Source organism: Annulohypoxylon truncatum (assembly GCF_022578515.1).
Source record: "Annulohypoxylon truncatum strain CBS 140777 unplaced genomic scaffold F4807scaffold_50, whole genome shotgun sequence".
Taxonomy (NCBI): domain Eukaryota; kingdom Fungi; phylum Ascomycota; class Sordariomycetes; order Xylariales; family Hypoxylaceae; genus Annulohypoxylon; species Annulohypoxylon truncatum.
Genome location: NW_025953836.1, coordinates 38,603 through 61,228, shown reverse-complemented (window position 1 = coordinate 61,228; position 22,626 = coordinate 38,603). Strand labels below are relative to the sequence as shown.

The 22,626-nt window shown below is 47.1% G+C and overlaps 8 protein-coding genes across 8 annotated transcripts; 5 read left to right on the top strand and 3 right to left on the bottom strand.

Moving 5' to 3' along the window:
- Positions 1–594: 594 nt before the first annotated feature.
- Positions 595–3,891, top strand: F4807DRAFT_471684 (uncharacterized protein; the record flags this gene model as incomplete). The annotated part of the gene is made up of 2 exons (XM_048002947.1): positions 595–1,151; positions 1,207–3,891. The coding sequence occupies 2 exons, from the start codon at positions 595–597 to the stop codon at positions 3,341–3,343; spliced, it is 2,694 nt and encodes an 897-aa protein (XP_047849378.1). The 3' UTR covers positions 3,344–3,891.
- Positions 3,892–4,103: 212 nt separating this feature from the next.
- Positions 4,104–7,704, bottom strand: F4807DRAFT_445309 (uncharacterized protein). Its single transcript, XM_047999728.1, has 2 exons — positions 5,923–7,704; positions 4,104–5,871 (listed from the first exon to the last, which is right to left on the bottom strand). The coding sequence occupies exons 1-2, from the start codon at positions 7,060–7,062 to the stop codon at positions 4,711–4,713; spliced, it is 2,301 nt and encodes a 766-aa protein (XP_047849377.1). The 5' UTR covers positions 7,063–7,704; the 3' UTR covers positions 4,104–4,710.
- An 805-nt stretch (positions 7,705–8,509) lies between these two features.
- On the top strand, positions 8,510–9,082 carry F4807DRAFT_465222 (reactive mitochondrial oxygen species modulator 1-domain-containing protein; the record flags this gene model as incomplete). The annotated part of the gene is made up of 5 exons (XM_048002248.1): positions 8,510–8,564; positions 8,629–8,655; positions 8,708–8,737; positions 8,797–8,887; positions 8,950–9,082. The coding sequence occupies 5 exons, from the start codon at positions 8,510–8,512 to the stop codon at positions 9,080–9,082; spliced, it is 336 nt and encodes a 111-aa protein (XP_047849376.1).
- A 2,010-nt stretch (positions 9,083–11,092) lies between these two features.
- Positions 11,093–12,886, top strand: F4807DRAFT_454341 (putative multicopper oxidase; the record flags this gene model as incomplete). Its single annotated transcript, XM_048000566.1, has 4 exons — positions 11,093–11,561; positions 11,613–12,256; positions 12,317–12,459; positions 12,526–12,886. The coding sequence occupies 4 exons, from the start codon at positions 11,093–11,095 to the stop codon at positions 12,884–12,886; spliced, it is 1,617 nt and encodes a 538-aa protein (XP_047849375.1).
- A 395-nt stretch (positions 12,887–13,281) lies between these two features.
- Positions 13,282–14,206, bottom strand: F4807DRAFT_454340 (NAD(P)-binding protein; the record flags this gene model as incomplete). Its single annotated transcript, XM_048000565.1, has 3 exons — positions 13,282–13,453; positions 13,509–13,625; positions 13,743–14,206. The coding sequence occupies 3 exons, from the start codon at positions 14,204–14,206 to the stop codon at positions 13,282–13,284; spliced, it is 753 nt and encodes a 250-aa protein (XP_047849374.1).
- A 306-nt stretch (positions 14,207–14,512) lies between these two features.
- F4807DRAFT_314289 (uncharacterized protein) lies at positions 14,513–17,838 on the bottom strand. Its single transcript, XM_047995104.1, has 8 exons — positions 17,654–17,838; positions 17,477–17,602; positions 17,368–17,406; positions 16,217–17,284; positions 15,560–16,161; positions 15,430–15,503; positions 15,286–15,378; positions 14,513–15,220 (listed from the first exon to the last, which is right to left on the bottom strand). Exons 1-8 carry the CDS (start codon positions 17,663–17,665, stop codon positions 14,886–14,888), a joined length of 2,349 nt encoding a protein of 782 aa, XP_047849373.1. The 5' UTR covers positions 17,666–17,838; the 3' UTR covers positions 14,513–14,885.
- Positions 17,839–18,298: 460 nt separating this feature from the next.
- Positions 18,299–20,496, top strand: F4807DRAFT_445262 (uncharacterized protein). Its single transcript, XM_047999727.1, has 5 exons — positions 18,299–18,875; positions 18,928–19,123; positions 19,185–19,325; positions 19,377–19,439; positions 19,503–20,496. Exons 1-5 carry the CDS (start codon positions 18,426–18,428, stop codon positions 20,273–20,275), a joined length of 1,623 nt encoding a protein of 540 aa, XP_047849372.1. The 5' UTR covers positions 18,299–18,425; the 3' UTR covers positions 20,276–20,496.
- A 358-nt stretch (positions 20,497–20,854) lies between these two features.
- F4807DRAFT_445257 (uncharacterized protein) lies at positions 20,855–22,581 on the top strand. Its single transcript, XM_047999726.1, has 5 exons — positions 20,855–21,348; positions 21,401–21,511; positions 21,562–21,812; positions 21,872–22,163; positions 22,242–22,581. Exons 1-5 carry the CDS (start codon positions 21,107–21,109, stop codon positions 22,387–22,389), a joined length of 1,044 nt encoding a protein of 347 aa, XP_047849371.1. The 5' UTR covers positions 20,855–21,106; the 3' UTR covers positions 22,390–22,581.
- Positions 22,582–22,626: the final 45 nt, after the last annotated feature.

Sequence of the window (22,626 nt, the reverse complement as noted above, 5' to 3'; positions counted from 1 at the left end):
TTGATAAATCATCCGAAATTTAGAAACGAAGGATAATATCATTACTTGCCATTGTTCGGGATTTTATCTATAAGACAGTGTAATACAGTACACATCGTTTTAGGAAGATACCTAGGTGATCGTTCCACAGTGAAAACTAATAAAAGGGGGTTATACTAAACTATATTGCTTATATAATACTTGTGTGACTTTAAGTTGAGATGGAAGGTTGCTTCGAGAGAAGCGCTCCTTCCACGAATAGGACTATATAAAATTTAATTCGATAAAAACCTTCAAAGCTTAAGCCACATACTGTCTCTTTAGTCATCACAGTATCACAGTGCAATACTTGCGATTGGTCCGCAGAATGTGTAGGTGCAGGATCAGTCATACAGTGACGGATATCTCGATTTCGTTCCGTAATGGTATTTATATCCATAGGACTCCCCTCTCACACCTTCTCTTCTCTAGAAACATTTTTATCATCTCCTCAACTACAGAAATTCAAAGAATCATCAGATAATAACTAAAGTCCTTATCTATTGATCAATACTTTCTACTCAACATCATATACCACGTCTTACCTTTTCCTACCGCTCACGATACAACATAAACATGGCCGATATTTCAGCAACTGCGTACCTCGCGTACAAACACGATACGAATGTATTCCTCTCTTGGATGAACCAATCGTCTCAAAAGTGTGGCTGGAAACCACGACGAGCACAGAAAGAGATCATACCTGGAATTAAGACCACTGTGAAGCCGGCCCCACGACTCAAAGGCAAGGAACGGAAAAAGGCGAAGCAAGCAGAAGCAGCAGCTGAGGCCAAGAAATCATCGGATACCCTTGAACAGGTTTCTTCCAAGAGTACAGTGTCAACGGTCGAACTCGTTGAACAGATCGAGATTCTTAGTCGCGCAGTCACGAGAAGAACGGCAGAACCAATGCCGTTCAGTGTACGGAGGGCCCTCCAGCGTTGCATCAAGGCAAGAGAGCGGTTCGCTCGCTGGTACAAAAGCTCCAACTCCTGTTCTAGCAGCAAACTAGAATCTCACGATCATTTCATCAATATCTTGAAGAAAGCGACGTGTTTATTCCAAGGAGAATATGGTTTTAACCAACCGCAAAAGCCTCAACCCAGCGAGATGAGTCAGAAAGATACGTTCACGTGAGTAACACTGGGGATTCTGTTTTCATGACTATTTATGACTAACTTGATATAGAAATATATTCGAGTGTCTTGAACTAGAGGACGTATCTGAACCGGATGAACCAGATATTCTAGAAGATGGAGATGTTTCGCCAGAATCTTCCGGAGCAGATGAATCAGTGAAACTCGATATTTTCGATATTGAACCTCTGGATGCTGAACTCGACTTTGCCATCTTCTCACTCTTCGAAGACGTACATCGTATGCGGGCAGAGGCGCAGCGCATATTCCACAGACTTATGGATGGTAATATTAGTCTTGTGAACGCAACATTATCTATCGCTGTGGCATTCGACATGATTAGAAAAGCCGAGGAAGAAGCCCTGAAATTGGTCGATATGGGTCTGTCCAACGAGTTTTCCGAGTTCAAGGAAAGATGGTTCTCGCGCGGCGCTTATCCTGCCTTTTCTGCCAAATTGACAAACGATCGGCTGTTTCAAAAAGAGGGCGAGATAACGGCTCCGTTAGAATCTTGGAGCGCGTATGAAGAATTCATTCTTCTGCCGCTTGGGGCGACATTGAGAGAGATGAATGAGCGTTCGGAAGCCCTTGCAGCAGGATTATCAGACCTTTTCCACCCTTTCATGTCCATATCTACGTTCTATAAGGATGTACCGGAGATGCTTAATGATAGTCGGATCCAAAGAGGCGTAGCGGAAGATCGTCTTCTCAAACACTTCTATTACGAGATGAGATTCATAGAGGATCTTAAGGAAGGTCTCTTCGACGGTTTTATCCATGGCGACCTCGATAAGCCTGAATCTCAAAGAAGGATGAGAAAATCGGCCCTGCCCTTCTATGACCTTTTCCACAGCGTCCTTCGCTCAACATGGAAACATGGTACGGTCAGCTTCGAAGCCGCCTTCGCCGCCAGGGTGATGCTTGACATGCACGAGATTTGTGACACATCGCTACATAATTCATACACACCACCGAAGGATGTCACAATTTATGCAGACAGATATGGGTTTCCTAAAAAGGCCGGTGTTGCTGTGGACTTGTGGGTACGGGATCTCGAGATACCTGATGAGGAAGAGGTTCGGATCCTTGTGACTCAAGTCCGTAGGAGAATAGACCACGATTTGAACGGCAATGCCCTCTGGCTATTAGCACGACGAAAAATGGGAGAAAGTTTGATGTCAAAACGGCAAGAAATGGCAGAGTGCGATAAGGAGTGCGCAGAAGTTCGTTATGGGGTCTGGCTTCACAGTTCTAGCACGTTTCTACTGGACAGAAATGTGTTGTATGGCGGGACTGCGGTATTGGACATGATCACAATATCAGAGATGGCTGAAATTAGAATCGCAGACTACAACTTTTCTATCTTCTCTGTGGCCCATATCTACAATGCCGCTAGACAACTTGCTGGGCTGGATATATCCTGGCCTGAGATGGACCGAGTAATAGAACTCCAGAAGGATTCTATTTTCGCGAACGACATCCCAACGACATCAAAAGAGGTGTCAAGACGGTTTCTGTACCGAACAGGGCTGTCCGCTCTGAAGAAAATCCATCGCACCCTACTAGGATCTGGACCTCGACCGTGGAACCTACAGCCTACACCTACATCAGCCATACTACGAGAGTATTTCAATGGCAAAAGTACTCTTCCAAGGATGGTCCATCAACTCCAGGAGAAGGCCGCTGAATATGAAGCGAGTAAGGGCCACAAACAATCTAGCCGAGCATCACAAGGGTCATCGCCGACACCAGGCTCCACAAAAAAGGACCAACGGCAAGTAACGTTGACAAAGGCTCTACAACGCGTCGAAGATTATCTTGACGCCGTACTTCCCGACATTCAATTCGACTATCTTAACCTCACGCGTACCTGCAACCGACTTCTGGCATCGTTAAGACTAGAGCTTATTGCCCATCTAGGGATTGACTATGAGGTATCCGACTCTGACACACCACGGAAGTCCTTTGTTCCTGCCGAAATGGCCCTTATGATAGTACTCGAGAATCATGCGGCCTCAATTTTCTACGACATGGCCAGTCGTAAGGCTAAAAAGAAGGATGACTCGGAGGACGGCGGTGCCAAGTTATCGCCCATTGGCGAGCAGCTCAAGCATACAGCAACGTTCCTAAAGAAGTTTTTAACGGAAGAGGCTAGACGCGCTTCTGCTCCACAGGACGGGCCTACTTGATATGTACGAGTCATGAAGATGACGCCGGACTCTCTGAGGTAAGTACTTCACCACCGCCGTTCTAATCAAAGAACATGGACCTCTTTACGATTCACATCAGATGCTAACTGTCGGCGATAGTCAGTCATCAAGGACCCGAGTCATCAAAGATTTATTCACACGAGAGTCGCAATAGTTGCGCATCGGCGGAATTAAAACGTAGCTATGAAGGAAAATATCACGAGAGCTCACATATGAGATATTTGACCCTAGGTCGGTGGTTATCTAAGCTATCGCCGACTGTGTATGTTATAAGAACAAGATTGCGGTTTCCATGGACGGAGGCGGGAGACGGGAGACGTTGCTTTAAAGGATAAGGAGACAGTTCTTTCCAGGTGAGGAACGGTGCTCCTGCCCGAGGATGGGAGGCAAGAACTTCCCAATTCGTGGATGTTCTCGACCAGGAAGGGGCGGTGGAAATGGCAGCAGGCCTAATTAACGGCGGGAAGGAACAGGGGTCATTTGCAAAAATGCCGAAGGCAGGAGCAAGACTCTAGGCCACACTCTAGGTAGACTTCATAAGCAATGCTCCACTGAATTCCTGCTAAGACGGAGCTTTATTCTTTCAGTGATCATGACGTGCATTGTTTCTCACCCCTTTCCCCACTTTAAGTTCTCCAAGTAGCATGTATAGTGATAAATGGATTGAAGAACCATCCTAGATGCAATTCTCAATAAATGGACCGCACATCGTCTCACGTATCACATTAAAGACGTGTCCTGGGATAAAAAAAGTATTTCATTGTCCATACAATATACAAGCCGCATATGCTACCTCTAAAGGGGGGGTTTTATGGTGATGATATGCCCCCCCATTACCTCCCGTTTCTTTACTTTCACTGGACCCGGTTACCTAATAGTAGAAACAAGTTTACAGTTTCGAAATGCGCAAAGACTGCATTTTTTGCTAGCCGCTATGTTGTAATAGGGCAATCTCGAATAGACATATTTCGTTTTCCCCCCTATCCTATCACAAATGAACCCTTAAAAACTTTGGGAGGCCAAGGGGTCGACCACGTAATAATCGCCTGATGCTTTGTACCGTAGACACAGGAAAGAAAGAAGAAGAAAAATCAGAAGCAAGATCCCATAGACTCTTGACTTTCTTGACGTAACCGCTTGCCGCTACCCCAACGCCTGTTCCGAAACCAATGCCATGTTACAAGAGGACGAATATCTAAAGATATGTCGTCAAAAGAACTTATTATAGAGTAGGTACAAAGGGAATTGGGATTCGTTGAGGTGTAGAGGGTGAGTCGTATTATCTTGCCAATCCTGATAGTGACACTAAGGTGCAGTTCTCTACGGATCCATGGCGCATAGTCGGCCTATCGTTCAAGTCTTGGTTGTGGTTGCCAGCCATTAATATAGGCCATCAAGCCCATACCGATAATGACCACCCCCATCATGGACGCATAAGGTATGCTGTCTGTCAGTGCCTGGTTCTGTGATAGAAGGCCAGGTGCCGCTGATTGTGGTGTTATTGTATTGGCTCTCGAAAGCGTTGGCTGGTCAGTAAGTTCACCAGGGCTTGCTTGGTCCGGCGCCGAGTCCGTAGAGGACTTTCTAACTGCGGTGGGCGATTTCTTCGACGTCGTATTCGGTTTCTCGGAATCCTCGATAGCTCGGGAATCTATTAGAGCCTTCTCTCTTGCGACGGTTTCTCTGGCTTCAGCGTCTCTTCTGATTTGCAACGCCATTTCAGCAAGGCTCTTGCGGTCCGCATCTCTCTCTGCTTCAGCCGTCTCCGCTCGCTGTTTGAAGGTTTCTAGCTGATGTCGTAGATCTTTCATTTCCAACACCATCGATTCGATCTGAGCATGTAGGTGTGTTGCGGAAGCTTCAATAGCCTCTGCCTGAGGTGCTGCCTTCATATTTTCGCCTGTCGTGCCGTTGGTAGTCGGTGTCGATGTTTCATCTACAGGTGGCTCAAAAGCTGCTTCAAGAGCAGTCTCCTGGGTTTCTGGCTTTATGGGAACACCGTTCGTTTTCGCTGCGGCAGATTCCTCTAGTCTCCTGGCCAACTCTTCGGCAAGTTCCCGAGCCTGGCGTTCTTTCTGTAGAGTTTCCTCGAGGTCCCGCATACGGGAACTCTGAGATTCTATCTCTCGCTTCGCACTGTTTAAAGCCTCCGTCAACTGTAGGATTTGGCTTGTGTTGCCGTCTTGGCGGATTGGTGACATATTCTGGTTGTTAGATTGTTTAGGGCGTTCGGTGATGCCCCGTTTTAGGGACGGAACATCTGGCTTTTCAGGTAATGGCTGCTGTGGCGGAGGTGCAGGCGGATCAGAGAACCTAGTTTTGTTGTCCGATCTGAACGATATTCCGTTACCATTGATCCCATTGCCATTAATTATTTGAGATTTTGGTTGCTCAATCGATTCAGGTTTTTCGCTATCTTTAATGTCGTCTTTACTTAGGAGCCCCTGGAGAAATTGGTTTGTTCGGCCTAGGTCTTGCGACTGAAGCCGCTGTGTTCGCATTTCATGCTAGAAGAGAGGTCAGATATGGCTCCTACGGATAGAGCGCTCGTGACTTACCTGAAGTCGCTTTACGATCTGCTCGGTGCTGATCGGCGAAAAGAAGAGACCTCGCTGATGACTCATGACGTTTGTCTGTGATCCCATCATGCCCCCGTTCTGAACAATCCGTCCATTGCTCGCCATAGACGCTTGACTCCCATTTCGTGGTCGAACAGGAACACCGCCTTGCTGTCCCATCATCATCATCGAGCCATTAGCAGGATCAAGATCGCCAAAGTTCATATCAAGCAGACTATTCGAAGGGTTTAGGAAACCCGCATGCTCAACCTTTGCTGCCACCTTGTGGTGAACGACCGTCTTTTGATCCTCGCTCACAATATCGATACCCAACTCTAAATGGTCCGAAGTCTGCAACTCGTGCGGTTCGGATTCCCGATTCTCCTGCGATAGTCGCGTGCCATTGACAAAAGTACCGTTTGAGGACTTGACATCGCGAATCCAGATCTTTCCCTGGCGATCAGCCCAAATTTCCGCATGTTGACGCGAGAGAACCTTGGAATCGAAAAAGCCATTCACCGGCGTGGGAACTGTTTTGGCATTCGTCTGACGACCGATCCTAAGGGTCTCAGGGGAGAAGGGCACAGAAATTGTCTTGCGCTCGAAGGTTCCGTTTAGCGACAAAAGATAAAGTACGGGCTGGTTCCCAGCGGGCATGGAATCGGTGATAGGTCTCGGCATGGCCTGTTGCGCTCCGATAAGGCCCTGAGAGGGTAATACCGGCGAAGGCGAATGCATGGGTGCTGAACCGTTAATGCCAGCAACTAACTGCGGACGCCCGGCGGACATCCTCACAAAATCTGACTGGGCGTCTGGTTTAGGAGACGGCCAAGGGGCCTTTGGTTGGGGGCGTTTTCGAGTTCCGGCACCATTACTCCATGCGCCCATATCACCTGAAGTTGGCAACGAGTTTCCATTAGTTTGGGAGCCGGTGGTGGCGAGAGTCGAGGTCGAAGAGACTGATGATGTGGAGGAAATAGAGGATGACGAATTATTCCGCTGCAAATTCTTTCGGGGCATAAACATTCGATTCAACTCGTCGGGATTCATGGGATTGATCTGACCGGCGTGTCCGCCGTTAATACTCCATGCCGGCCGATTATGCTGAGTAAAAGTTGGCGGGCTCGCGACAGCCGTCATGAGGAAGACTATGGCAGAAGATTGCGAGATGGAATAGAAGTGTGTGGATGAGGAAGCGGAGGGTGAAGGAGTCGAGTCGGGGGGTTTAGCGGACCCCTTCTGTTGATCATGCACGCGACTCGAATCACCTCACGTACAGAATATGCCCACGGTCGGAAAAAAGCGATCGAAAATATTCAGACGTACTGGCGAAAGGAAGGGATAGATTGATATTGTTGTCTGTGGCCCAGATAAGAATAAAAATTGGTTAGTTTAAGGGGATGGCAAAGCTGAAGGAAGACGAGACGGGTAAAGCTGATTGCTGATTGATGTTTTTACGGGTACACCGGGGCGAAAAGCTGAGTCGAAATCTGATTTGTGCGCGATAAAAGAAAAAGAAATTTGGACAACATACCATGCGATTCATCAAAACGTAAGAAGAAGCATCCGGCAACAACAACGTCGACGTGTGGTGGAAAATAACGGTGAATCCTTTTGGACTTTTGGGCGATATGAGGAAAGGTAAAGATTTGGAGGTTCGAGGTTAGGACGGGTCGTTGTGCTGGCTAACGTTACAGGTATGTACGACTACAAAGTTACTTCGCTAAGCGCTTTACGTCCTTAGTTCAGATTTTTAATGTGGCAACAATGAACGTATTGAAGGCCTACTAAGGTACTACTACTAGGTAGAACACCGAAGAGAGCCGCCAGCCGCAACCTAATGTTATTTCTTATTTCGCACCTTCCTTGATATAAGATATCGTATTATAGTAATACATAAACTCATCGTACATACATATATATACATTATCCTGGAGATCCAACTTTATCCATCTTTATTTTTTTCTACATCATTGGATGGTTCCGTTGACAACGCTTACATACCTACATGCCTAGTAAGGTATCTACTTCAAGGCTAGGCAAGTACATACCGACACCACTGGATTACTGAGGGTTCATTTTGTACCCAAATAGGTAGGTACTTTTGCTGCAGAGGAATGCACATGCGACGCGATGTACTTTCAACGAGGGTGAAGTTACAGTACTACCCCATATCACGTGATTGATCTTCAAACCAACAGGACGCTTAAACGCTCGGACCTCCCTAGTTTCTTCCTAAGATCATGGATGTCACATTCAAGCTACGTATTCTTTTTGTTATCGATAAAACAATTTCTGATACCCCACTCTTAGGTAAACATCCATAGATCCCGGCTTTACAACGGCTGATTTATGAAATCATTTCTTAGAAAGCCTCGGAACAAGACGAGACGATACCAGGCCAGACCAGACGACTATCGCAAAAATCTAGAAGCAGAGTGGTCCCACTATCCGGTCGGAATTTCTCTTCTCAACTCGTTGCGACACTATACCTCCAGTCCAGGTATTCAAGGCTACGAGGCTACGAGGCTACTACGCAACTTCAGAAACTTCGGTTGCAGCGTCGAAAGATTCAAGCCAGCGCAAGATGCCGCCTATGCCAGCGAACCGTGGTCCCCAGGGCCCCTCTACCGTCGACAAGCGTTCGTCTTCCCCATATCTTGGATGGTCTAAGGGTGGATGTCTCTAACATTGTTATTACAACAGTAAAGATGGGAGCCATGATGGGCGGCAGTATGTGATTCTAGCAACTTTGGGGACATATCCTTACTGATCCTCACTGTAGCCGTTGGTGTTATTATTGGCTTCATCTTCGGTTGGTTTTATCCTCATCTAGTGTTCTTCATGATATCGTGACTGACGATTGGTTGGTAGGGACTGTCAACATCTTCAGATACGGCCCTGGTCCGAATGGTATATTCCGAACCCTTGGTCAGTATATGCTAGGATCTGGCGCTACATTCGGGTATGTGTTGTTCTATGGCAGTGTCACTATTAACCTATATTTGAGCTGATCATTCTGGACAGCTTTTTCATGTCCATCGGAAGCGTTATAAGAACAGACGCATCGCCTATAGCCGTTGAAGCGTTTGCGCGAGCTCAACGGCGGCCTTTCATTATGCCCCCAAGGCCGTACACCTATCGATCACGGAATCAATAAATTTCTATCTCCCCACCCCTTAAAGGCGGTGAATTGGATTGAAGACGAAAGTAACCAATGATCGAGACCATCTCAACTTTTTATCGTGCCTCATGGTCCGTTGGACAGACGTTCGTAGCTGAGATTCAGCTAACATATCGTATGGGGAATCTCCGCCGTTAGCAACGGCAGATTCGATGAGCGTGCTATGGGTCTTGTCTTATATCGGGCATCCAGCACCAGCCGACACGTGTTGTACTGACTAGGAGGTTGTACTATACTGACCATCTGTACATGAGCTAATCACTGCGGCGCCGAAGCACACAGCTGTCAACTACACCGCATATTCAGAAAGAAATAAAAAAAGAGAATCATAAATCAATTCTGACAACGTGAAGTGTCAACTTAACCTGAGGATGAACCGGCAATTAGGCGCTGCGTTGAGGTCTTGATCGAAGTTCAGGAGGATAGAAATTTCGATCGGCTTATCAAGGGGAACCAAGGGAACTGAGTCGTATTAAGAAGGCGACCGTTTTTCTGGAAATCGTACTGAAAGCGGCTCACGATTAACGCCCTCCCCTTATGTTCCCCTATTTCACCGAATTTGTTTTTTCTTTGGTGCGACATTCATCATGAATTGAGTATGGTCTACCCCATCGAATCTCCGAAGGGCCGCCACATCGAGCCACCCGTTCAGGTTTAGTCAGGGACGCGTGAGACCTTTGAAGCTGAATTAAGTTAAGGGGCTTCTCGAAGGGCTAGATGATCAGGAACAGACAGCCCTGCAGCTCTCCTATTCAACCTCTACGCAGATTACCGCTTTTTTTATTCCTCCCACTTGTCTTTATTATAGTCCTCTGTTTACTTCATGGCACGAGTGGCTTATGTAGTCAACCTCAAGCCTGCATGGTTCTACAAATATTTCGGCCTCACCTGACGAGTAAGTTGCCCGAATATATATTGTTTGGCCTGAAGCCAGGTCTGTTTACTTGAAAATATTTATATTATCACGGCCTAGAAACACGCCTTAATAAATGAACACGAGTCTTGGGGGAACGACATGCAGTGTACCTGCGCGTGTGTCTCAAACACAGTCTGTCTAAAATGTATTACGGACCGAGGCCCAAGACATCCCTGAGCGACTATCGATAAAATTTCCCGATAGTTTACGAAAAATCACCGTCAAGGTAATCGGCAGCCTCTGGCATGGCAATTACCAGTCCTCATCCAGCTCGCGGGGGGCGGCCGATGGCTTTTCAAGATTGGCCAATGACCATCAAGTACTCGGCCAAGCTGCAATGTACAGCATCGGTCCACCTTGCATTGTCAGTCGCTCGACATTCGATTAGCGGATTCATTTTCTCCAGTAGAATTTGGCTAATAATAACCACCATGTATGTAGGTATCCTTCATTTTAGACGCTCGGAAGCCTTCGTTGACATGTCTAGGATGGAATTCACGTACACCGCGTAGATGGTATCTGGGATAATGATGACGACTACATGAACACGATGCTCCAAGGGCTAAGAGACGTTGTAAACATTAGTCAGGGATACATCCTGTGGTATTGCGCCTGTGTCTCAACCTTCCGTATGAGCGCCCCCGGAACGGCATGCCATTGCAAAACGACTGATTCTTGGCTCACTTCAGATCATATAATGGTATAGATCTCCTCTCATCTTGCAGGAACCTGCTCATATAGTCTCCTGTTGTTTGATGTAACCCTTTCGTTCAGCCTTGTACTGCCCCCTAATACTCTTGGCTTCTTTGAAGCCGTCCGATCGTTAATTTTCTAATGGGGTTCCTCAAGTCTTGTTGTAGCCTAGCCGGAGAGCTCTCGTCAAGCGCGCAGAACGGGTAAGACAAGCTCCCATCCAGCCGGCGTTCATGCCCAAGTTCCGTAACTGTATCTAACCAACTATCTCCAGAAAGTCATTCTGGGGCACTTTCTTAGCTCCAACACTCCCACTGTGGATACTCAACAATGGCGGCCGAGGTGATGGACATAAGGATTGCCCGTGGGGCAGCAAGATGGCCAAGACGAACAACCCTTACACTGATGCACCCCAGACGGGAATAACCCGAAGATATGACTTCAACGTTAGTCGAGGTGTTATTGCACCGGATGGATATGAAAAGCGGGTGCTTCTCGTTAACGACCAGTTCCCCGGGCCGCTGATAGAAGCCAACTGGGGTGATTGGATCGAAGTGAAAGTCACCAACTCGATTAGTGACGATCCACCGGAAGGTACCGCGATCCACTGGCACGGTTTTTTGCAGACTGGGAACCCATGGATGGACGGTGTGCCCGGAGTATCCCAATGTCCAATTCCCCCGGGGAGCAGCTTTACGTATAGGTTTCGAGCGGAGCTGTATGGATCGTCGTGGTATCACTCTCACTACTCGGCCCAGTATGCTGGTGGTCTTCAAGGCCCCATCGTCGTACATGGCCCGAGAAACGTGGACTACGACGTCGATCTTGGCCCGATAATGGTCGGTGGTATGCATTAACTATACGAATGGTATAGATTGTTAGCTAATACTGTTATAGACTGGTGGCATACTGACTATTACGCCGTTGTGAAGCAAGTCATGACCCCTGGAAGTAACGACCAGACCCTCTCGGACAACAACCTAATCAATGGGAAGATGAACTTTGACTGCTCAACTGTCAAAGCAGGTGATGAAACTCCGTGCACGAACGATGCCGGCCTGTCTAAGTTCAACTTTCAGGCGGGCAAGACTCATCGTCTCCGCTTCATCAACTCAGGCGCGGAAGGCACACAACGTATCTCCATTGACCAGCACAACATGACGATCATCGCAAACGACTTCGTCACCATCGAACCCTATGACACTCAAGTCCTCACCCTTGGTGTAGGCCAACGAGTCGACGTCCTCGTCCACGCCCATGCCGAATCAGGATCTGCTTTTTGGCTGCGTGCTAATATGACGTCTTGCTCTAACACCAACCAGCCGTTAGCCCTTGCTGCGATTTATTACGATGGTGCCGACGAAAATTCCATGCCGGCGAGTACGCCGTGGGATGTGCCGGATCCAGGTAATTGTGCAAATGACGACCTATCTCTCACTAAGCCGTACTATTCCATGGCGCTTCCCGAACCATCATTTACTCAACATATGGACATTAGCACCACGACCAATGCCAGCGGTAATTTTCTCTGGGAGTTCGGTGTAAGTAAAACCCGATGGATCTACACGTATAATACAGTATTCTCACAAAATAAACCATAGGGCGTCGCCGCACACGTCGATTACAACGACCCCCCTCTCCTGCGAGCCGGCAAAGCCCACGCCCAATTCGATCCGAAGTATAATGTGGTCAACTACGGCACCAACTCGTCCATCCGGATCATAGTCAACAACCCCGGGCCTTCGTAAGTTTTCTCTCGGTATCACGTCGAACGTTTAATCGAGTCATTCCACTAACCACCCATCTACAGACCCCACCCCATGCACATCCACGGCATGAACATGTTCGTCCTCGCCGCCGGGACCGGCAACTACTCGGCCGAGACGACCGTCCTCAACACGCACAACCCCATGCGGCGCGACGTCCAGATGGTCGTCGCCAACGGCTTCATCGTCGTGCAGCTCGACGCGTCGCGCAACCCGGGCGCCTGGCCCTTCCACTGCCACGTTACTTGGCACGCCTCCGCCGGCTTCTTCTCGCAGATGTTGTTCCGGCCCGACCTCTTGCAGAAGCCGGCGTTCAATATCCCGCACGACGTCCGCGAGACGTGCAAGGACTGGGCTAGGTTCACGAAGAACGTCGCGCTAGATCAGATCGATAGTGGTTTGTGAGGTGGGCTAGCGTACCTACCTACCCAGTGGAGAGAATGAAAAGAGGAAGGGGAGATTTCTAGGTACATAATAATGAGGAATTGGCGTTATCTACAGCTCCACGGAATGATAATCGGATTAGGAATGGGTTGGTTACGTCTAATGTCGGATACATGGAGGATGGACTGTTCATTTGTTTCGTTCACATATTGCATAAAAAGTGGCGTTGGGTCAGAAAGGGGGTGGCGCAGCCCCCACTGAACGAATCGGACTTGCAGACGGTTGGCGTCAGCATAATGAATGTCCTTCATTGTATTTACTTCCATATACTTTGGTGCTGGGGTGGAGTCAGCAAAAGGGGCATAACTAATGATACACAGAGTGGAAGCCATGGGAACACGATGGCCTCAACGCTCCTACCAAGACTGCTGCTTTCCATCATAGTTCCACATCCTCCCTCCATGAGTCTTCTTTGTGGCAATGTCGATCACCTGTACGACACCATCGCAGGACTGGTCGACTGTGACGGGAGCCTGGTCAATGCCTTGGAAGCGGGCGCTGGCGTTGCCCAAGTCGGTCTGCACCCAGCTACGCTCGAAAGTTAGACAAGACGGCGTCGGAAATGACAAGAGGGAATACTCACCCGGGAAGGGCGATCAATGCCAACAGCCATTCCTCTTCTTGATCTATCTTTTTGGTCATCCAATGTGCCATGGTTTTAGTCGGCGCGTACGCAGCGTTCGAAATGGGAACCATGTTCCTGTGAAAGGTGTTAGTGTCGCTGTAGGGTGTTTCATGGCTCCATGGCAGCATTAGGGGTAGGAGTCTCCTTACTAGGAAGGCGAAGTTAGTTAGAGCTGAATTATAAATGGTATACCGACAACTTACCTCGAGCAATGCCGCGCCGGAACCCATAGTCACCCACTTAGGGTTCGTAGATTTTCGCAACAATGGCGTGGTAGCCTGGAACAGCCAAACGAGCCCCAACACATTTGTGGTCATGTGGCTTAGTAAGTCAGAAGCCTTGAGCTGCGAGACAGTGGGATATACGTTGGCAATTCCGGCATTGGCAATAACGAGGTCTAGGTGATCGATCCCGTGGGTAGAAGAGAGTTCCTCAACAGCTGCGTCGGCATCTGACTCAATCGACGCATCAAGCTTGACGACGATAATACGACTTCCCGGACCGGTTGATATGTTATGAAGGCATTTAGATGTTGGGTGTTTTGGATCACGGTTGGCGGCGATGATGGTATGGTTCTCTTTGGCAGCATAGCGTTCGAGGAGTCCTTTACCCAGGCCCCTGTTGGCACCGCTAATCAGAACAGTAGTAGAAGGCATGGTCCGTCAAGTGATTAGAGAAGACGAGATATGTGCTGTTGTGATTGTCTGACATGGGATCCGGGGCAGTCGCGACATATATATCTCTTCACTCAGGTCCCTTTCCTACTATTCACCAGCATCGCAACCGCCAATCGAGGAAGCAGCATTATTCCATGATTATTCACCTCGGTATACGATGCAACCCTAAGTGAGAGCGATCAAAGTATAGGCTAACAAATTCTAAGAACCGATACGTCATGGTAACGGAATTAAGACAAGTACGAAGGCGAGCTCCAGCAGACGGATGTTCGAACATGGTTCGGCCACCTCATTTTAACCTGGATGCTTACACACCTAGGTAGTATTGGACAGATCTTGGATCTGATAACTTGAATCATGGGGGAGAATCCCATCTTCGCGTCCGGAATAGAATACTTAATCGCGAGAATATATAAGGATCAGATAACTGCCTTTCAGTGCGCCATCCCGCAAATAAGCAAAGCCTCGGACTTAACAGGGGCTGATATGCCCTAAAGGGAAATGTCTAATCTCCTTAAATCGGCCTTTTCAGCGCTAAATCCATCTGCCTAAAAATCCCTGTTTCTCCACCTTCAGGGGTAGCCGATCCTGAAATGGAGGGGCTTTCAGGTGAATGGGCTGCTGCGCAGATGACTTCTTCACTATGACTCGGAAATATCTAATTGTTGTAGGTTCTGATCTGGTTGTTCCTGTACACCGCTTCCTGCGCCGCCAGCGCGTCTTTGAACGCCGACGTGTTCATAGCAACCAAGGAGAGGTATTTTCTTTCCAATTTTCTCCCATCCGCGTGCGCAAGGCCCATGGCTGTAGACACAATGTTGCGAATCTGTCTACCGTTAAACGCCTTACTGCGACCTTCTTCCTCAACCCAAGTCTGGATGCTGTCCCACTTAGTTGGATCGATCAAATCCTTGACTTTGAGCTGATTTAGGAACTCCATGAATATTTGTTGTTTCTGATCCTGGTTAAGGTCGTTATACTCGACAGCGATATCTATAGTTGTCTGGTTAGGCTTGCTATCGGGTTTTGACTGTCGAGTTAGGTGTATAGAAACTTACGGATGCGACTTTGGACGGCCAAGTCAAACGACTTTAGGCGATTAGTCGTCAGGATCAAGATCCCGTCATAGTACTCGAGGGATCTAAGGAGAACTGGAATTCATGATTAGCAATAGCTACAAGAAGAAGTCTTGCTAGCCCTACCCGAAACGATGGTATTGCGTTGGATGTCAGCGCGGTGGGTATCTCGAGCTTCTAGGAACACATCGGCTTCGTCGCTATAATTCCCAATATTAGAATAGCCCACTCGGCAATAAACTTGGGAGAAACACACAAGAGAAGTACAGCCTTCCATAATCCAGCCAGGTCAAAGACCTTTTGGAGATTAGTTTCGACTTTACTGCCCTCCAGGCCAATGTCCGACACTCCCACGCTGAACAAAGGTTTCCCGGCCAATGAGGCTACACTCTCAGCCGTGAGCGTCTTGCCAACTCCAGGAACGCCCCACAGTAAAATGACCAGGCCCTTCCCCTTGCCGGGGATGTGATCCATGATATTGTTTTCGCCGTGGGCGATGACCGATTTAGATATGATGTCCTTATATTCCTGTTTGAGCTGGAGCTTCTCATGGAAGTTCACCTGATTAGCTTTTCCAGGAGATCGGAGACTGTTGACCTGCACTTGCACCCATTGCTTCTGGTCTAATGAATATCCAAGCACCCTAGGAGGGAAAAGCATGTAGTGCTCGTCCTTGAAAAGTTCTTTCTTAGGTTCGCGTTTATCCCAAGAATATCGATAAATTTCTTCGTACTTCTTCTTGCACTCGCTGCATGAACATTCGAGCTGTACCCCTCGAGAGAGGTCACCTAACGTGGCTGCAGAGGGAGACTGGTATTGGAAGTACGATTTAAAATCAACCACAACGACACCTTTGATCTATATTACACGTTAGTAACGATGGGATAGCGAGAGTCCAAGTTGTGGGTCTTACGTGTGACTTAGAAGGCGAGTTTCCGTTCGCTGACTCTTTACTCGAATAAATATCAGTCGTGAACGAGTCTGATTCATCGTCGACTTTGTCAGATGAGCGGAAAAGACCACTGTTCCGGTGGTAGTACGCATAACCGTCGTACTGGAATGTCTGCTTGCCCTGGGTCGCCGTGCAATACTCGAAGTATCGCTTCCCTCTTGCGATTAGCCTTTCTCTCAGGCTTTTCGTACCATTCCGACCATTGGGCTCAGTGTCGACATGATATTTCAGAGGATAAAATGTGAGCTCACTGATCTTCTTCATGTCCTGGAAGTAAGGGATCTCCATTGAATATGGCACCCTATTGAAGCGCGAGCCATCCCAGTCGTAGCTGTACGCGACCACGGAAAATACCGGCTCGGCATCATCGAGGTCAGGCATAGTAACAGATTGGATGAAGAATATTTGGTGTTCGTTGAGGAAGGGCTTGGCAAGTATCTCAGTTCCCTTTGGGAAGAGCACCCATAGACAATCAAATGTTATCATCTCGCCCTCCTTGAGCTTATCTCTTGATTTGAAATACCGATCCAAGGTTTCATCACCAGATCCGCTTGAGAGCAGTCTGAGAATCTCTTTCAGATCTTCTCCAGTCTGCTTCTTTGTAGGGTCACTGTCATTCGCATATTTCTCTGCTTCCTCCTCTGCTTTTGTCCAACAGTGGATCAGGGCAGAGTAGGGAGACCCCATGGTTGTGACTTTCTTACTTCCCCAAAACTTGAAAGTTATCTCCCCCACGAGAGACTGTAGTGGCTGGAAGTCGATGTCGATCTCAGATCCCTTCGCCTTCATAACGGTATCGCCCCTAACCGTCTGGTCTTTCAGGAATTTCCGAAATGTAAATGCACGGGTCTTCTCCGAGTTATCGGTCTGGCTCTTCGGCGTGATTATACTAGGTTTGTCTTCGTACTCTCCGGTCTCGGGATTGAGCTGGTTAAGAACAACTCGGTATCGCGTCTTTTCGTCGCCGTCTCCTTCGGCTGATTCCTTGGAATCATCATCCTCGGGAGCCTTCGTAGGTGATTTCTTATCCTTTTCTCACAATACTTCATTTAGCATATACCCCAAAGGAACTAACTCAAAGGCGTCTACTCAGGATTTAGTATCTTACAGACATTTGCATTCTTTTCTGTTTCTGTGTCGTCGGTAGATGCCTTCAGCACTTTAGTTATTGACCTATGTTGACCGGTTATAGGAAGCTAGTAGGTCTCGGAGGGGAGATACCTTTATTTGGGACTTTAGATCAGGAGATACAGAGGAAACACTCCGGCCTTCTAGTTCAGCAACACGCCGCTCGAGTAGCTGAACATACTTTCTCTCGAGAGACGAAAGCTGCGCCTGTAAGTCTTTCTATTACATTATCAGCCAGTTATTCTTTCGTCGTTTGAATGGGAGTTTCACATCTGGTGCCATAATGGCATGAATTATGGATGTTGAATTTTACGACTGGGAGAAGTGCCTGAGACTTCTATTATAGTATTCAGCAAGTTTGACGAAGTATGCGTAGAACTTGAGGATGGAAAATATTCATAGTATGTATAAAAGTCCGGGTTTCACATTATTTAGATAAAATCCCTCTAAATCATATGTGCGATGAGGCTCTGGGGCACCACAGATAGCAATGTGACCGCTTCTCATCGCTGCTATAAGCATTCAAGGTGCATGACAATATTACTACATTCCGAGGAGACCCCCCTGTGACAAATCCATGCGTAAGCTCAATAATTATCAGCTGAAACCTAAAAGGTTCAGTTCAGCTCGAACATGCAGGCTGTCAGAAGAATATTCACGCCATTTTCAAGGTGACAATATTCCCATATCGTTAACATGGACTATGATTGGTTAGATGCCTGCTTGTAAGTTCAAGGGTGAAGATAATTGTGAGCAGATATATTTCTGGTTTGGGGGCCAAATATGACACCCCTTAAAAGCGGCGTGGCAAGGGTCGGCCTTGGGGGCCGAAATTACATGTGTCTCTAGGTATTGTGTGAATAGAATTTCCCATGAATAGACCCTATTATATTACATTTGAAACTTGCCTGGGAAGGTACTTTGCCTACCTAGGTACCCAAGTATATGAAAGATCTGGGTCGTAACTCATCCATATTTAACCTGATAGGCGACTCTCAAATACTCGCACTGGAGGACCAGTGAACTCTCGTCTCTTTTCATTATGGCTGTATTGGGTGTTACGAAAGTTGGATGGCACGACTGGGATGAGTGGTTCAAGGGTGACTCATCTCAAGAAGCAAAAAGAAAATTTAAAGAAAGCGAGCAAATTGATATTCCCGTTGTTGACAAAGATGTCACTCGGGAACTAATTCGCATAACTAAGTGCAATATCGCTGCGAACGAGAAAGAGCTTCGCCAAGGATTGGAACAGTTGAGCTTAACAGAACTTCAAGCATATGTCGCCCAGGAGAAAGCAAATCTCGAACAAGAAGAGGCAGCATGGAAGGAAAAGAGGCGGAAAGGCTTGAAACGTATCACTACCGAGTTTCAGTCTTTTGCGGAGACCTTCGAGAGGTTTCTGAAGGGGTATTCTGGGGTGGTGGAAGTTGCGCAATTAGCAGACAATGTTTATGGGGGCGCTGCTACCGCGGCACTGACGATACTGTTTGCAGTATGTTTCCATAGAGAACACGGGTCGAGCCTTGATATTAACCTATGCCTAGACTGCAAAACTGAAATCCGCGAATGATCAATCCATCCAATCTGCCATGGGGCAAATTGCAGACCGCCTTCCCGATTTCAATATATACCAACGAATCTACGCCGACAACGAGCTGGCAGTCATGCTTGCCACCGCATTTACGGATGTCATTGTATTCGCTCGAGAAGCGACTATCTATTTACAATCTCACGGAGCTAGTGAGTGTCCCCTAAGTCCTTAAATTAACTGACTTGCTAACTATTCTGAACTACTTTGTAGTGAGAGTTATTGTTAGTTTAGCCAAACCTCTAAGATTCCAGGGACTGCAAGATCAGATGTTGGTAAACTTTAGGAGAATTAGAGTCAAGTGTGATACTCTACTGGCACAGCGAGTAGCTTCTCTGGCCGAAACGAATGCTGGTAAACCAACTGAGCCGGTGGTTTTCTCAGGATAGCGCTGATACAGGATAGATCTCCTCAATGAGTTGAACGAGGTGAAAAGCGAGCTAAAGGAGGCAAAGGTAGAGATCCAAGGTAAGTAACCTCGTAAGGTCTTTTCCTCTTGCCTTTTCGTCTTCTAATTCTCATACTATATAGGCCTCCATGCGAGAAAGGATGATGATTCAGCGAAAGCATTGAACAGGTTTCTAGGGCGAGAAGTCTCTGACAGTAAAAGTGTTCGCGCAACTCGCCTAATCAACAACCGCAACTTCCTCTCCAACCTATTTGACGAGGTGAAAGAGGACTTCTCGACGATGACCCTCCAGGATATCATGCAGACGGTGAAGTATCAGCTATGGCAGCAAACTGAATCTTCTTTGTTTATTCTTCACGGCCGAAACGGGGTCGGCCTTGAGCAGAAATACTCACAATCATGGCTTTCACCCTGTGCTCTCGACCTGGTTGACCATCTTCGGGCGTCAGGCAATGGCTACATAGTCGCATATCCGAAGTGTGTCCCAGAACTCACTCTAGAAGACGTCCTGAAGGATATCATCTCGGAAATTACTGATCTAGACCGACAAATTCTTCGCAGGGGAAGTGACGTGCAGAACATCAAAGAGAATGTTGGTCATGGTCTGATCAAAGGGGCTGCTAAAGCTCTGTTGACAGTGGTCAATCGGTGCCACTCTCCAGTTTACATTATAATTGACCGACCGGAGACCTGTCGGCGCGGGAACCGCGGTGATATGTGGTTACTTGTAAAGGAGATGTTTGCCATAGTGAAAGGGGCAACAAACCAGCTGAGGATCTTGATGGTTTTGAAAACCGATGTCTGGGATATAAGCGAAAGGATATCTGACTTTGATCAACGAGATCAAAAGTCAGGAAAGTTGGTTGTGTTGCGAAGAAATCAACATGAGTTATAGATACCTACCTAGGTAATAATACTGGCACTGGCTTGTGACGCCTCCGAGTGCCTTCGGAACTGCGCTTTAATTAGGGAAACGAGCAGGGATTAAGACAATACTTCTTTTATGTAAAAAAAACCTCATATATTACTACGTATCTCCTTGATAAGTATACCTAAAAAAAAGTAATAATCTTCAAAAGATAAATATTCCATTAAAAATCATTATATTGGCTAACCATCGGTATGTCTTAATTGCTGCTCGTTTCCCTCATTAAAGCGTGGTGCCGAAGGCATGGGGAGGCGTTACAAGCCAGTGCTGGTATATGTGGGAATAAAAGACACGGGACATTGTGCAGTGGTTCAATATAATAAAAAGGAGTAAAGAAATAAGTCAACCTGCTTTGCTCAGATGTGGATCATTTATCTCTGTAGAGAAGTATATCTACAAGGTACGAGAAATGTCTAAGGTAACCTACCTAGATACTGCAACAGTTATGCAGCCAAGAAATATCGTATAGCGAATGGGGCTTCAACCATCAGTACGCATCGGCAAGCAACCGCTGGTGCAGACAATTTTCTGTATCTGAACCATTCAACGACTTCAGTCTCGCCCAAGGCTTACGTACATACCTACGTATGGATGGTATAATTCAAGTACCCCATGTCAATCTGTTACGGCACCTATTTATAGTAATAGTCCTGTCTTCATTAGCAGCCATGGAAATCCGGGTATCTGCTTCAAGTACCTATGCTCTTCTTACAATTGGCGTTGTGCTATTATATATATACTTATCCAGGATTCCAACCCAGCCATTTTTAAAACGAGTGATATTTTGTCAGGAGTTACATGACTACCAGGTACCTAACGAAACCTGTTTCTACTCTTCGCAAATCTTTCACCATGGATGATATGAAAGGTACAACTGGAATAGTTCCAGAAGATAAGTGTGCGAACACACACGCTACTGGTGATAAAATCGAATCTGTTGAACTACGTCTGAACGAAGACGACGTGAATGGTCGGAGCGTTGAGCTCACGAGCAAAAAAGATTCTTACGTACTGATGCGAGATTGCAATGCGAGCACTCGGTGAGTTCTACTCTGGAATTATTTTGGATAATACCTAATGTCATCCCTGCAGACTAACAGCTCAGCACTACCTTTGGAAAGACTTACTTGGATACCTTATCCACCCTGACATTCCCACTGGATTTGACGATTTGAAAATCGCCGACGTTGCTACAGGCAATGGGTATAGTGGTCGAGACCTCCCGAGATAGCAGGTTGATTGACTATCTACAGCATTTGGCTCCACGATGTCTCTCGTAGTAAGTCAACGTCGGCGGAGCTCCATGGTTTCGATATCAGCTTGGACCAGGTTGGACCTAAGGCCTGGTTGCCGGCGAACATACGGATGCACATCTGGAACATTTTCGATGAGCCGCCTCCACAGTTCATAGGATACTTCGACATTGTTCATGTCCGACTCATCACCGTTGTAGTCAAGAACAATGACCCCCAGCCCGTGCTTGCTAATCTGGCAAAGCTATTGAGTAATTACATAGTGCCTTGTACTTTTGTTCCAGTAGAGAGCTAACTCTTATTATCACAGAGCCCGGTGGATATCTCCAATGGGATGAGGTAGATACCATCAGTAGCTCAATTAAGACTGTCCCGGGTGTATCAGGAAGCAGTCTCAATAAACTCTATTCTCAGCTCAAGGGGAATAATACGCGGGATGATACGTGGGTTACTCTAATCGAAAAGTCCAGAGTACATACTACTGACTGCCACTTTAGCTGGAAATATCGCCTAACGGAAATCCTGGACGAGAATGGGTTTACTGGATCGCTGTTGTACACATACGAGTATGGACATGGTCTGGCACGGCTCTGGAATGACATGTGAGCATACCTACCACCCTACGCGTTTCCGTTTTATGGCATCTTCATGCACTCCAGAAAGTGGTTAACACGCAACAGTTACGTCAGCACATGGAAAGAGTTTGCGAACAATGTTCTTAAGACGCCTCGAATGTCGGAAGACCTAGAGCGTAAAGGAATGGAGGAAGCAAGAAACGGGGCAGCAATTATGACGCCCAAATTGGTGTGGGTTACAAGGAAAGAGTAGGCGGTTGGCTTGACTAGGTATTTTCATACCTATTTTACGTATTGCAAGTTTTTATATCCCGATCTCCTAGTTAATCCTGTTAGCTTTTGCGTCAATACGACGCGTCAGACACGGGAGGCTTTGGTTGTTGGATCAACGTAGTGATGCAGCTATGTAGTCTACCTAGTTATCACAAGCATACCTAAAAGCTAACATAGCACATCAACTCGATCTAGAATCGTGTCAATTGAACCGTTC

Bases quoted from the DNA above. Each gene is read 5' to 3' on its own strand.
- F4807DRAFT_445309 (XM_047999728.1), bottom strand. From the start codon at position 7,062: ATGACGGCTGTCGCGAGCCCGCCAACTTTTACTCAGCATAATCGGCCG. The intron at 5,872-5,922 runs GTAAGTCACGAG...CCTCTCTTCTAG, and splicing joins AGATCGTAAAGCGACTTCAG to CATGAAATGCGAACACAGCG.
- F4807DRAFT_314289 (XM_047995104.1), bottom strand. The intron at 16,162-16,216 runs GTAAGACCCACA...CGTGTAATATAG, and splicing joins ACTCGCCTTCTAAGTCACAC to ATCAAAGGTGTCGTTGTGGT. The intron at 15,221-15,285 runs GTAAGTTTCTAT...AGACAACTATAG, and splicing joins GGCCGTCCAAAGTCGCATCC to ATATCGCTGTCGAGTATAAC.
- F4807DRAFT_445262 (XM_047999727.1), top strand. From the start codon at position 18,426: ATGGCTGTATTGGGTGTTACGAAAGTTGGATGGCACGACTGGGATGAG. The intron at 19,124-19,184 runs GTGAGTGTCCCC...ACTACTTTGTAG, and splicing joins TTTACAATCTCACGGAGCTA to TGAGAGTTATTGTTAGTTTA. The intron at 19,440-19,502 runs GTAAGTAACCTC...CATACTATATAG, and splicing joins GGCAAAGGTAGAGATCCAAG to GCCTCCATGCGAGAAAGGAT.
- F4807DRAFT_445257 (XM_047999726.1), top strand. From the start codon at position 21,107: ATGACTACCAGGTACCTAACGAAACCTGTTTCTACTCTTCGCAAATCT. The intron at 21,349-21,400 runs GTGAGTTCTACT...TCATCCCTGCAG, and splicing joins GATTGCAATGCGAGCACTCG to ACTAACAGCTCAGCACTACC. The intron at 21,512-21,561 runs GTATAGTGGTCG...GACTATCTACAG, and splicing joins GACGTTGCTACAGGCAATGG to CATTTGGCTCCACGATGTCT.